The sequence below is a fragment of the Stegodyphus dumicola genome, chromosome 10, assembly GCF_044657685.1.
Source record: "Stegodyphus dumicola isolate Sdum_Otavi_A_Nest chromosome 10, ASM4465768v1".
In the NCBI taxonomy this organism is placed as follows: domain Eukaryota; kingdom Metazoa; phylum Arthropoda; class Arachnida; order Araneae; family Eresidae; genus Stegodyphus; species Stegodyphus dumicola.
The window spans coordinates 181,668,210-181,681,781 of record NC_140777.1 but is presented as its reverse complement, the minus strand read 5'-3'; the positions used below and the strand labels follow the sequence as shown (position 1 = coordinate 181,681,781).

The window sequence follows — 13,572 nt, the reverse complement described above, 5'->3', positions numbered from 1 at the left end:
TAAAATTCATCTTTTATCTGACAATTCTGATGTAATAGTTATTTTTAATAACCATTCTTCAAATCATTTTTGCTTTGTCTCAGGACCTGTCTGTCAATTCATTCAGTTCTTACTAATGGAATGATAAATTTTAATATGTAAAATAAATTAATTTTATTAAAGTTTTATATTTTTCATTAAATCTCAAGACTGTAATACATATATGGTTGATATCTTTAATTTAAAATTACAATACTTACGCAACTGACACCTGGAACCCGTAAAACCTTCTGTGCACAAACATTTATATGGTCCAACACAAGTTCCTCCATTAAGGCATGGAAGAATACAAACAGCTAAGAAAGTAAAATATTTTGTATTTGGTTAGCAGTTTTGTTTCAAAATTTGAAAAGCTTAACTGAATAGTAAATTTTTATATATTTTATAGTTATATAATTATTCAATGAATAAAAACATTAAAAATTTCAATATAATTTTAAATAAAATAAAAAAAAATATATTAAAATATTATTTTGGATGACTTATAAATGTGTTAAATACTACCTTTTCAATTACTATGGATCCAATGAATCAGATACAATTTAAATATTTTAATTAATGTGTTGTTATCATAATATGTTTCCTGAGTTGATTTTTGGATTCTGTATTAAACCAATAGCAATTATGTTTATGCAGAAAAATTTGTTATTTAAATGAGATGTTATTTAAAGTAAATATATAGAGAGAAAATTTTCACATATTTGTAACATACAAGCAATTCAGTTGTATTTATTTTTTAAAGTTATTCTGCAATATATTAGCGGTACTGATAAATAAGTTCACTCAGGAATAACAGTAAAATACCCTTACATGAATGCAAAAGATTGCAGCAGCTTTTAATAGGTTGTAAAAATACAAATTTATTATTATTATATTACTTTAGAATTTTGTAAAATAATAATAATAGTTATAATAATAGTTATAAATCTTAACAGCCATCTTAACAAAATTTAGAAGTTTTGATGAATGTTTTGAGGCTTAAAAGAAATCTAAATTATTAACTGAAGCATTATTATATATACACAAGGGATTTCAATTAGAGATGCCTTGTTTTAGTGAAATTAAACTTTTGATTTTGTAATGTATGAAAGTAATGTATCTGTTCATCCATTCAAAATGGTAGTCTTTTATATCTTTCTAGTATGTGTGCTCTGTGAATTAATTATGGAACACTTATCATTCATTCTAGTTTAAAAATGAGAGGAACACTGCTACACATAAAATTACTCAGTCATTAAAAGAAAATGAGTGTTAAGTTTTATATATTATGATTTCATCAAGCACTTGCAGTTACTCTTTTTAAATATATCAGAGCATTAATGATTTGGATAATATACTAGTTCATATATCTTGAATTTTCACCAAAGCAGTCTTTTTTAACATGCTGCAATCACAAGCATGTAGTTAGTATAGTTATGACTTGTAACTGATTTCACACTTGTCTGACAATAACATTAGAGTTACTATAGTTAAACTAGTTATATAGTAAAAATAATTTTTCACTTATGTGTGTTATAAAAGTTAATTTTTTATGAAATTTAAAATGATTGAAAAGAAATAATTATTATAATAGCTCAAGACTTTTCTAAAATTTAGAGAAAAATAGTATTGTGAGTGATAAAAATTGATTATTATTAGTGATGCTTTAAGGAAAGAAATTCAAATTCATGATTTACAATTGGTTAAAAATGTATTTTAGGCAAAAACATTATTTTTAAGAGTTGTCACAACAGCATCGTTACATAAACTGACTGAATAATGCATATTGTTTATGTTCACCATTTCATTAGAAATAGGATAAACATATTTAATGAATGGCTTGCTATTATTTCAAACTCACCATGCTGACAAACATCTCCAACAAACCCAGATGGACAACTACATAATCCTGGTGGTATGCAGACACCTCCATTTAAGCAAGGGCGGGTACACATACCTGAAAAAAAAATATTTATCCTTTCATAGCCAAAATATCTGAAATGCTCATTTCCAGTTAACTCAAGATAAAGCAATAATTGTTCTTGTTCTACACAAAAGCCTAAAAATTATAATAAATGTAACTGAAGTATACGAGGTGTGACACAAGAAAAACAAGACTGTGTAGCTTGAAAAAAGTGTGGAATTGGCAATAACTGTTTTGTCAACATCATGCCACACATATCCTCTATCCATGAGGCCAGTTTCGACTTAACCGATCTCGCCAGTTGGGAGTACTGCATCATTGAGTGAATGCGTGCAACTGCATTCTGCCGGAAACAAATGTCTAATGTAAAAACCGAACAGCGAATCAACATCACATTTCTTGTGAAACTTAAGAAATCAGCCACGGAGGAACATTTCAAATATTAACCGAGGCTTATGGAGATGAAATTTTGTCTCGTGCACCTGTGTTTGAATGGCATAAGCATTTTTTATAGGGGAGAAGGGAAAGTGTGGAAGATGATGAACATGCTGGGCACCTAGCACATTCATCATGATTAAGTAGGTTCCCAGTGATCAGGTAGTACTTCAATGTAGTAGTGTTGATTAATAAAAAAGACTAAAAAAATTAGGAAAAAAAAGGGCCACAGTTGGGAGTGATGAATGGATGTTGGATCAGGACAATGCACCCGCTCACACGGCCCTATCTGTCGAGCAGTTTCTGTCCAGCAAAACATTACTGTAATGGGGCATCCTTTGTATTCACATGTCCTGGCTCCATGCGACTTTTGTTAATTTCCTTATAAATTAAGTTAAATCTTGCTTAACACGTTCACGCCGAGGCCAATTTTAATGTTCTTCGCCGCTCGAATTTTTGCCGCGTTTCATCTAGCGGCACGCGATTATTACCTGCTCAGACCTGTATACGAGTTGTAAGTTTGCTAATAGTTATTAATTATAATTTTTATTAAAAAGTTTTTATAATAAATATATGTTAATTTTCAGCGTCTAATAACACAATCGAATGCGTACCATTGGTGGCACGCGCCGCCCTATAGGACAGACTAGTGCGGCCCACCGGTGGTACGCGCCACCCGATGAGACACACTAGTGCAGCCCACCCGTGGTACGCACCACCCGATGAGACAGACTAGTGTGGGCCACCGGTGGCACGCGCTGGCGTGAACGTGTTAAAGAGAACCCATTTTACCTCAGTTGAAGAGGTTCAGGCAAAAACAGAGATTCTTCCGAAGGGCCTTCTAAATACCTCGTTCCAGAACTGTTACTAGGAATGGCAGCACCGAACGCAGAAGTCTGTGGATGCTGAAGGGGACTGCTTTGAAGGTGAAAATGTCACGGAGAACTTATTCTGTAAATATAATGATTTATTGGACCAGCCTCATTTTTTTCTGCGTCACACCTAGTAAATACACAAAAAAGTAGGTTACATTACAATTATTGTGTATTGATATAAAGCAGCTTGTGATCTTTGCAGATTTTCAAAAAAAAAAAAAAAAAAAAAAATTCGGATTGACAAGCGATTTTGAAATAACGAACTGTCATTGAATGAAAGAGAACACTTAATTGAACCTCGAATCACATGGGACTTACAATGAAATTCCGAGCACAAGGTATGGTTGGTCAGTTTCAGAACCTCATTGCCAGTGAAAATAGAATATTGTATTCTTCTCAATGAGTCTTTAAAAATTATTACTCGGTTTGTTTCTACGTATCTGTGAGAGAAAGGTTTTTCATTCCTAATTCAAATAAAAACAATGTACCAAAATCAACTTGGTGTGTGTGCCGACCTCAGAGATATGCATACATCCAAACATTAGAATTAATGGTACAAAATTTGATACGCTTAATCGACCTCATTAATGCGAGTACTAAAATTTATTTATTTTTAAAATTTTTTAATTAATCTACTTATCAATTCTCACCTTGATGATGTATTATTGTGAGTAGCATGTAGCAATTATAAATCTGATATTTCAAAAGTAGTTAAATGTTTGGCTATACGAAATTTTGTATTTTAATTTTATGCTATTAAACTATGAGGTATTTTCTACTATGTTGCGACTCGTGTAGCATAAGCAAATGTATGTACGAGGGGTGTTTCCGAAATTCTAGGAATTTAGGTAAGATTTGTTTTTTTATTTTGTCAGTTTTCATTAACATTATTACATAGTTTTTCAATGTACTCTTTTTCAAGTACTTTCAATGTACATTTAATTGAGTACTCTTATCTTAATGATAAAGCTAATTCTTTTAAGCTGTCCTCAAAGAACATTTTCTTTACCATCTATATAGGTCTTTTGTTTCATGATTCGTTACAGATTATTTATTCATCAATATATAAGATTATATTATTATTAGTCCAAAGAGCATTAGCCCAGAAGGGCTATTAATTTTGTTTCGGCATTTTGTGTCAAATCACTATAAACAACATATCACTTTTCAAATTGTTGAGACCAAATATTACAGCCCTGCATTATATTTAAAGAAATTAAGTAATGAAGAATCTGCATAAATGTATGTATATTTCTCGCATGTGATAGAAAAATGGTACCTAGAGCCATCCAATTTTGAATAAAGTAATCCTCCACCCGAATATGGGCATCTGGAAGCCAGAATTTGGAATTTGTTTTATTATCTATTTCATATTTTGTAATGCATTTATGAGTTTTTGATTAAGAAATTCAACGATTTGAAAGCGAGCAATGGCGATACTGTATGGGGGGACATTTTTATCTCCAGCGCGAGACTGTGTATCGGAAATTTCGTCACTTTTCAAACTGTTGCCACCAAATGTTAGAGTCCTGCATTATGTTTGAAGAAATTAAATAATGAAAAAACTGCATAAATGTATGTAAATTTCTCGCATTCTGATAAAACTACGGTACATAGAGCCATCAAATTTTGAATGATGTAATCCTTATACGAATGTGGGCATGTGGAAGACCAAATTTGGAATTTGTTTTATTATCGATTTCATATTTTGTAAAACTTTAACGAATTTTTGATTAACAAACTCGAGGATTTCAAAGCGAGCAATGACAACACTCTATGGGAAGGGAAAAAAACCTTTATATCTCCAGCGTGCGGAATTGTGTATCGGAAATTGTAAAGATATGCTCATTTTAAAATTATTTTGCAACATTGCTATTGAACTGAATTTTATGGTTTAAGTGCAAAAAACATGATATTTAATAAATAAAGGTGACACACAAAACATCCGCCCCTTTAGACGTAATTTAAAATCTGAAACCTTTCAGATTTTTAAAAATTTTTTTATTATTACAATTAATTTTTTCATCATGAATTAAAACATACCTTCACATGTTGCATTTCCATCCCATTCTCCGGTATCTAAGCAAGAAAGAATTTTCTTCCCTTTGACTTTAGTACCAGGTGGACACACAACTACTAAATTATCTCTATACTGATAAGACATTCCCAATAAAATTGCACCAGTATTAGTTCTTGGACGACCACAAGACATTCCTATAGTAACAAAAAGTACCATTTATATTAAGGATATCCTGAAAAAAAATTGTTGTAATGGAGTTGGATGTATAATATGCTCAAAAAACGTGGCTACAATTTTAAATATAATAAAGCAATTAAAATAAATTAATACAAATGACAACTTATTCAGTAATGCTGGATTAGGAAACTTTGCTGTACAAATATAGCTAACATAACACAATGAAATTTCAGTTATCGGTCAGTTTAGGCACTGCAGTCTGTCCTTGTAACGAATACCAAAATAAACTGTTAACAAAAACTTTTCTTCCTGGTCGGTCTTCAGATACATATTATATATGTAAGATAAATTTAAAATTATATATGTAAGATAAAGAAATTAGATATGTAAGATAAATTTTTAGCATAGTGCATTTTAAAGTGCGGATAAAAATCAAGATTAGAATGAAACTAGTCAACGTGCTTTAGCTTGATTATTATGTAGTATGGTAAAAATGTAATGTTTAAAATAAATTCAGATTAATCTCTTGCTCAATTTTTTTAAATGAAAAGTCTTATTAAAGGCCAACTGAAATGAGAACAAAATGAATAGAACTTTAAATCTTATTAAGTTAATTAAATAAAACTTCATGGAATAGAAAAGATAAATAAATAACATTTAATGTAATGCAATAGATAATAGACAAAAATAATAAATGAAGCAAATGCATCAAAAATTGCGCAGGGAGTTTATTAGATAATGGCAAAGCACAATACGCCTAACAAGTGGGATGCCTTTGTGGAGGAGTTTCTATGAGATACTGACTCCTATTCACGATATACATGGAGTAGAAACCTACGCCATTAGTGCGGAACATGTGGCAAACTACTAGCCTCATCCACTCGATAGCTAATGGGCTAAACCTAACAGATTTCGAATAAAATTAACATTACTAAAATTAAGAGTAATTTTTGAGCGAAAGATCTTATGTTACATTCTTGGTGGGATCCAAGTGAATGGATGATGGAGAATTTTTTTAACTTTATAAAATTTACAAACAACCTGATATTGTAAAATTCGTCAAATTGCAGAGATTTAAATGGGCTGGCTATCTGCCTAGAATTATTGAAGATTGTTGCTGCAAGAAAATCCTTCTGGGAAAGCCCATGGGAAACAGATCTCGAGGCAGACCCCTGCTAAGATGGATTATAATGCAAGCTCAGAAATGTTGCAAATGCCTGAAACAGGCTAAATATGGCTGGCTTTTGATGCGGGCCAACCGAACGCCCAGCGGGTACAGTAGTACGGCAGAGTAATACCTGTAAAAGTAACTGACGGAGTCCACTTTTCTCTATGCCTGCTAAGATAGATTGGTTGTGTCGAAAAAGAATCTTAATATTTTAAAGGTTAAAAACTGGAAAACAGTTGCCAAAAGTAGAGATGTCTGGAAAAGACCAGGGCCCACCCAGGGCTGTCCAGCCATTGAAGAAGAAAATCAAAAGTAAGAGAAAGTACACTGATGTTAAAATTAAGAGAATTTTCACATTTGGTCGATTATCCTCAGAACATGGGCATGTTTGAATGGATTTTTTTACTCGTATAATACGAAAAATATACCATACAACAGTCAGGATATACACACACGATCATGTAAAAGGCTTATTGGCGCGAAAAGGTCTAAAACATGTAGCAAGATCGAAAAAATTCATATAATAGCGGATAGCTATAGGAATAGGAGGCTAACAGAGGGTATGGCTTCCTTTAATACAGTTCTTGCAATATGATCTCATATTATTAATGAGACATTTGTGAGTCATAGTAGTCTACTCTTGCAGTAATACTGTTTTCAGTCGTAGAGAATTCTGTAACAGGGAAGGCGAGTTACAGCTTCTCTCCCAACAGCATCTCACCAGTCATGTCCTGTAGGATTTGAGTCTGCCATCCAGTTAATAGCCTCACTTTCCAGTAAATCATCCACGGCATTAACCCTACGATTAGTTTCTTCATTTGTCTGCCTTTTGAGAGTACAATTTTCTATAGGCTTAATGCTTCATAGCGGGGAGCCATGTGCATGAAGTCCGACTGTCGAGATGAAAGTATGTGAAACTACAAGCGCAAACCACTGAAGTCCCCCCCCCGCAATGCCGGGCACTTGCTTATAACGTCATTGCCCCCTAAGGCAGTACCTTCTAGATATAAAGCCAATGGACAGGTTGCAGAAACAAGTGTGACGTCAAAGTTAGTAGGCCCATGTGATGTTCTCGAGCTTTGGGTGGAAGCCATTGTTTTGCGGTATATATAGAGTGGAATGTTAGCACGTGCTGTGGAGGAGCAGAAATACTGGGTAAGTTCGTATTTATTGTAATGTAACTTTTTGTAATGTAATATTTTGTCCATTGAAATAAACGCTTGCTATTACTAATGTTGAATTAAATTAAGTAGTAATTGCTAAGAACACACGTATACCTATTATGTTTATCTTTGTATTATCTACACTGCAGGTGCTATTGAATCATTAGTAGATTAACCATTATTATTATTAATTTTATTTCTGAATTTACTTAATATATTTTGTTTAGGTGCTACACTGAAGTTTTCATTTTATGTGCGCAGTATCTAATGTTACGTATATTCTTTTATAAAAGTTTGTTATTATTTCAGTACTGTTTTACAAATTTTATCCTAATCTTTTATGTAAAGCTTAACAATTTTTAAAAATGTGATTCATAGTAAACCTATACTGTACAACAAATCTAGTTAAATTACATAATTACATACATCAGTTAACAAACGTATGCATAATTGTATTTTGTACAGAAGCTTATAAGCCCGGAATATGAAAAGTTTCCTGCAAGTATCTAACCAATGTAATTTAATATCCGCATTAGAAATTCTTATGTATAAGGAAATTAAAATTATTTCCTGTAAAAACCATTTATCACTAAAAATTATGCAATTGCTAATATACTCATGTACAAATACTCTTTTAAACAATTATTGTAAATTCAAAAATGAGTGTTACTAAATATTCAGATAAAAGAAAACTAAAAACAGTTGCTGTGTAAGCATAAATAACAAAGAATATATTAGGAATGTACCAATATAATCTTGGCTTGGAAAATAATTTTATCGTATTTCACTTTTTAATTTTGATTACTATCTCAACATGCATTAGTAAGTATATTTGTAATTTTATTATTTTTGTAATTTAATTTTTGTTTCTGTATTAAAACATTAAAAATTTATGAAATTATCTTTAAATATATTATGTAAATAAATAACTTTAAAGACTTCATTTGTTCTATTTTATTATTTTAAACATTTTACATAGGTAACAGCAATAGTTGCCCATTACATATTTTATTTTAATGACTATATTGGTGATCTGTTATCTCTTATCTCAGGAAAATACTTGGCATTTTATTTCAAGGGAAGGGAAAAAAAAAAAAAATAAATAAATAAATAAAACAGCTGGGATGTTCTGTAGAGCAAGGTTTTAAATTTTTAAATCCTGTTCCTAGAGCAGACTTGCTAGTTCATGGTTGTAGGTTTAGTTCAGATAGTATGGTTTGGTTTAATGCAAACCCTACCATCTGTTAATGAACCTTTTGAATTATTATCTATTGATACTGTTGGGGGTTTAAACTATAATAATTCTATTAAAAATTATATTCACTTTATTATTGATCATGCTACAAACAGTACAAAGCATACGTTTATGCATACGTTTGTTAACTGACAGTACAAAGTCCGCAATCCGGACTTGTCGGGACTTCGGCGATTCCGGATTAGGTTTTTTTTTTTTTTTTTTTTTCCGGAATCATCAATTTAAATCTGGTAAGATGGCATGCAGAAATTATACAATTAAAATATCAAACCGTAATTTATGAAATAAAGAGCTAAAGGGTATCAAAATTTACAACAACAACAAAAAAAAAAAAGTTTAATATTTATTTGTTTTCTTTAGTAAACATTTCTTTCAATGTAAGTTGTTTAAGTTGCTTCGTTTTTTTGTGCTAATACTTTCTCTTTAATTCTATCAGCAGACATAATTTCTTGTTCATTTACAAAGTTCCACTGTTCAAGTCCTGTAATTGCTGTGTCGAGAATACCGACTAACTTGTCAACTGAAATTTCTTCGTTTTCAATAACGTTCTCTGTTCTTCACTATCAGAAGTGCGCATGCGTAAACGCTTTACTGGCTTTATGCGCATGCGTAACGGACGCGAGCATCAAACGCGCATGCGTAAGTTTGTGATTTTGAGGTCCGGATTATAGATTATTCCGCATAATGGACGTTCGGATTACGGACTTTGTACTGTATATGGACTTGTGCTTCTAAAAGTGTAACTACAGATAGTTACTTAAATTGTTTAAGACACATTTTTTAAATTCAAGTACCAAAGAAAATTTTAAGTAATAGAAATGCTGCTGCTTAAAAATTTAAGCACTGTTCAAGAAATAAAATGTAAAATAATTATTATTTACTGCTAACAGGCCTCAAACTAATGGTAAAGTTGAATGAGTTAATCAAACAATTATAACTAGATTAAAGTGTAAATTGAATTTTTATCAGAGTAATATTGCATGGACAAAACTGTTACCTCAGGTTGCTGAATAATATAATAATACACCTCATTCTGTAGCGAAATTCTTGCAATCTTATTTAATGCATGGAAATTACTTTATGATCCTCTGTTTGAAAATCAAGACGTTTATATCCACCAATCATTTTTTAACATAGCCATCGTATTTAATTATATCTTATACACATGTTATAATTTTCACACAGTTGAGAGTATATATTTTCAAGGAATATGATTTTATAAAAACATCTGACATCTGATCTAACAGATGAGCTAAAACAACATATCAGAAATTTTTAAGATATCGAGGAGTTATGGCTTTCAGAGCTGATTGTTAATTGAATAATTTGAAAATTCAGCTTCTAATAATTTTATGAAACCAAATTTGATATTTAAGATGATAAAGTTTTGCTAAGTATTAAATTTTATTACCTTACATATAAAATGTTAATGCATCTTTAATGAGTTTTATTGCTTCTGTATTGTAATGTGAGTATAATTATGATAATTTTTTTAGAAGCTACTCATTTTAATTTTAAAGTTACAGTCAAAAGTCGTTAATCCGGACTTGTCGGGAGTTCGGCGATTCCGGATTATCGATAATCAGTTTAAATCTCGTAAGATGGCATGCAGAAATTCTAAAACTAAAAATATGAAACCGTAATTTATGAAATAAAGAACAATTATGATCTAAAAGGTATCAAAATTTACAAAAAAAAAAAAAAAAAAAAAAAAAAAAAAAGCTTAATATTTATTTGTTTACTTTATTAAACATTTCTCTCAATGTAAGTTGTTTAAGTTGCTTCATTTTATGTGATAATACTTTCTCTTTAATTCTATAAAAAGACATAATTTCTTGTTCAGTTACAAAGTTCCGCTTTTCAAGTTCCGTTAATTGCTGTGCCGAGAATACCGACTAACTAGTCAATCGAAATTTTTTCGTTTTCACTAACCTCTCTGTCACATTCTTCATGTCTTTATCCATTTTTTGCAGCAATTCCACTTTTTGTTTGTTGGACATCGAAACATACTTTCGTTTTGTAGATCCTTTGGAATTTCCAGCATCGGAAATTCTATTTGAGATAATCGAAAGTTCAAGTTTACTTTTATAAAATTGCTCTTACAGTCTGCAAAAAATAAGCGGGATCCAATTCGAAGATTAAGGAATAACGCAATCATTAACATTAACTGAAATAGATAATTAGATAATTTTAGCTTACACCGTCCGTTATACATTAAACGCGCAGGCGAAAACGTACTCTGCACTTGCGCACACGCATATGCGCAGTAGTCAAGGTCTTAAGCGCACGCGTAAAACGCCTGTGCGCATGTGCCAACGCGGCGCATGCGCAGAAAGTTTTTAGCTGTGAGGTCCGGATTATGGGTGTCCGAAATAACGACTTTTGACTGTAATAATATTTATTTGACCTTAAATTAGTATTTATTCTAAAATTTTAATTACTTTCATTGCTTTTGAAAAGCTATGCGAGTTTAAAAACAATATTTCTGTTTCTTAAAGTTTTTCTCTTTATTTATTTTTTAATAGACAGAAAATAAAAATATGAAGTCTGTTTAATTTTCTATAGAAGCTTTGTCTGATTCATGTTAAAGAATGTGATCAATAGCATTAAAAGTGTACTAGGAGTAACTGTGTTTCCTATTAAGGATCTAACCTGAAAGAAATAAAAATTAAGATTTCATTTAAAAATATTTCATAATTAAACTATTTAAAATAATTGTTATTGAGGTGATAAAAACATTTCGGAACACTTACTTTCTCATAATCTTAAATTTGCAGGTATCATCATAAAAGTATTCTTAATCAATAAAAAATATATATTTTAATTTTAAGTAATATCAGTCTAATGAATTAAAAACAGTTTTCAAAGATATTCCGATAGTAACATAACATTTTATTGCGGAAATATAGTTTCTGCATTATTCTGAGAGTTCATTATTTTACGCAAATTGATACTCATATGCACGGAGAAATTATCGCTATCGGAAGTTCCGCCATTTCGTATTCTACGGCCTAGTGCTCGTGACGCCACAAACCAGTCTGATGGCTTTATATATTTAGGAGGCACTGCCTAAGTGGGAGCCATTTTATTGTGGAGGCACTTAATAAGCCACCGTCACCTCCTATGAAGAGACAGACAATTTTACATCCATGCCTTCTCTGAGATTTGAACGCGGATCCCTTCGGTATCGTGGTCAGGCTCCCCTAACCACTATACCATCTGGGCAGCAGATCCACGGAAGTAGTGGCAACTAGTATTAATGATACTCAGAATTGTACGTTTTGTTATATGTCATTCCGGTGAGAGCTTTATCGCTGTGAAGGAGTGGTCAGAATGTTTTGGCTGATCAGGATAAATTTTCTGAATAAGTTATCATACCATGGGCATCTTTGTAAGAATATTTTAAAATATGAAAATCTCTTTCCCGCCTTTACATTTACAGAAAATACACTTACTTTTGCATCCACCAGTAGGCGCTGACCATGAGCTGTTTGCTAGGCACCGAGATGTCAGATCTCCGAATGCTCTGTATCCTGGTTCACAGACAAATGATAACTTATCTCCAATGGCGAATTTATCTTCTTTTAATGATAATGGTACAACATGCGGGGAGAATTGTTTCAGAGGAGCACATGTAATACCTGAGTAAAGACAAGGGTACATATATAAAGAAGTTGTTTAATAACACTTGTAGTGTTCTAGCTAAAATAAAATCTCTTAACTGCTAGAATCTAATAGAATGTAAAATTAAACGAATGCTAAGTAGAATAAACAGCCTAAGCTGCACAGACTTGTTTACTGCGTAGTTGGCTCTTATCTAAAATCAACAGCATAGGACTGAAGCAACTCACACCTCAGCTTAACCCTTTGCGGCACAGTGTGTCCAGTCTGGACACACCTAAAATTTTCCATCTGTACGCACAGAAAAATTGAATGCAAAAGGATTTATAGGTTACTATAGGTTACTCTGAACCTTCTTTATGTATAGTACATGGCAGCTCAACACAAACCAGTCCACATATTTTAACCATGTTCAGTTTTTTAAGACCCTCATTTTTCAAAGAGGCCCACCAGCGGCCGAGCGGTAAAGTCGCTGAACACTGGTAGTTCGGTCCGAGGTTCGAATCCCGCGAATGGGCTGGCTGCATGGGTGTTTTTGTGGTTTTCCCCATGTGTAACGTGTATACGAGCCAGTTTCCCTTAGAAAGTCCTCCACGAAAGGCATCTCTCCTCTTAGGCAAATAGCCCTAGTGTGCTTTGCCATAATTAAATACACCACACGCCACCACACCACACCATTTTTCAAAGAAATCTTCCAGATTTTTTTTTAGGGTATAAAAGGAGTTGTTTGAAAAGAAATTTCTATGTTATTTTTTGGCTGTATGCTAATCTCCTTATTCTATATTAGTTTTAAATTTTTACCTTGAAATCTTGCCTAAAATTAAACGGCGAACCCTAGGTGTCCCCAGACCGGGCTCACCGATCATCTAGGACAACTGAGAGTCTGTATTCTTTTTTTCTCCGCATCTCATCGGTC

The 13,572-nt window shown here is 32.1% G+C and overlaps 1 protein-coding gene across 1 annotated transcript in view; it reads right to left on the bottom strand.

The window, feature by feature from the left end:
• Nucleotides 1–13,572, bottom strand: part of LOC118191546 (sushi, von Willebrand factor type A, EGF and pentraxin domain-containing protein 1-like) — a 287,106-nt gene that overhangs the window by 3,101 nt on the left and 270,433 nt on the right. Inside the window, exons 38-41 of the mRNA XM_085825956.1 lie at nt 12,491–12,676; nt 5,296–5,466; nt 1,880–1,975; nt 240–335 (exon numbers count right to left, since the gene is read on the bottom strand). Of these exons, the coding sequence (XP_085682082.1) occupies nt 240–335; nt 1,880–1,975; nt 5,296–5,466; nt 12,491–12,676 (549 nt within the window). The remainder of the gene's footprint in view (nt 1–239; nt 336–1,879; nt 1,976–5,295; nt 5,467–12,490; nt 12,677–13,572) is intronic.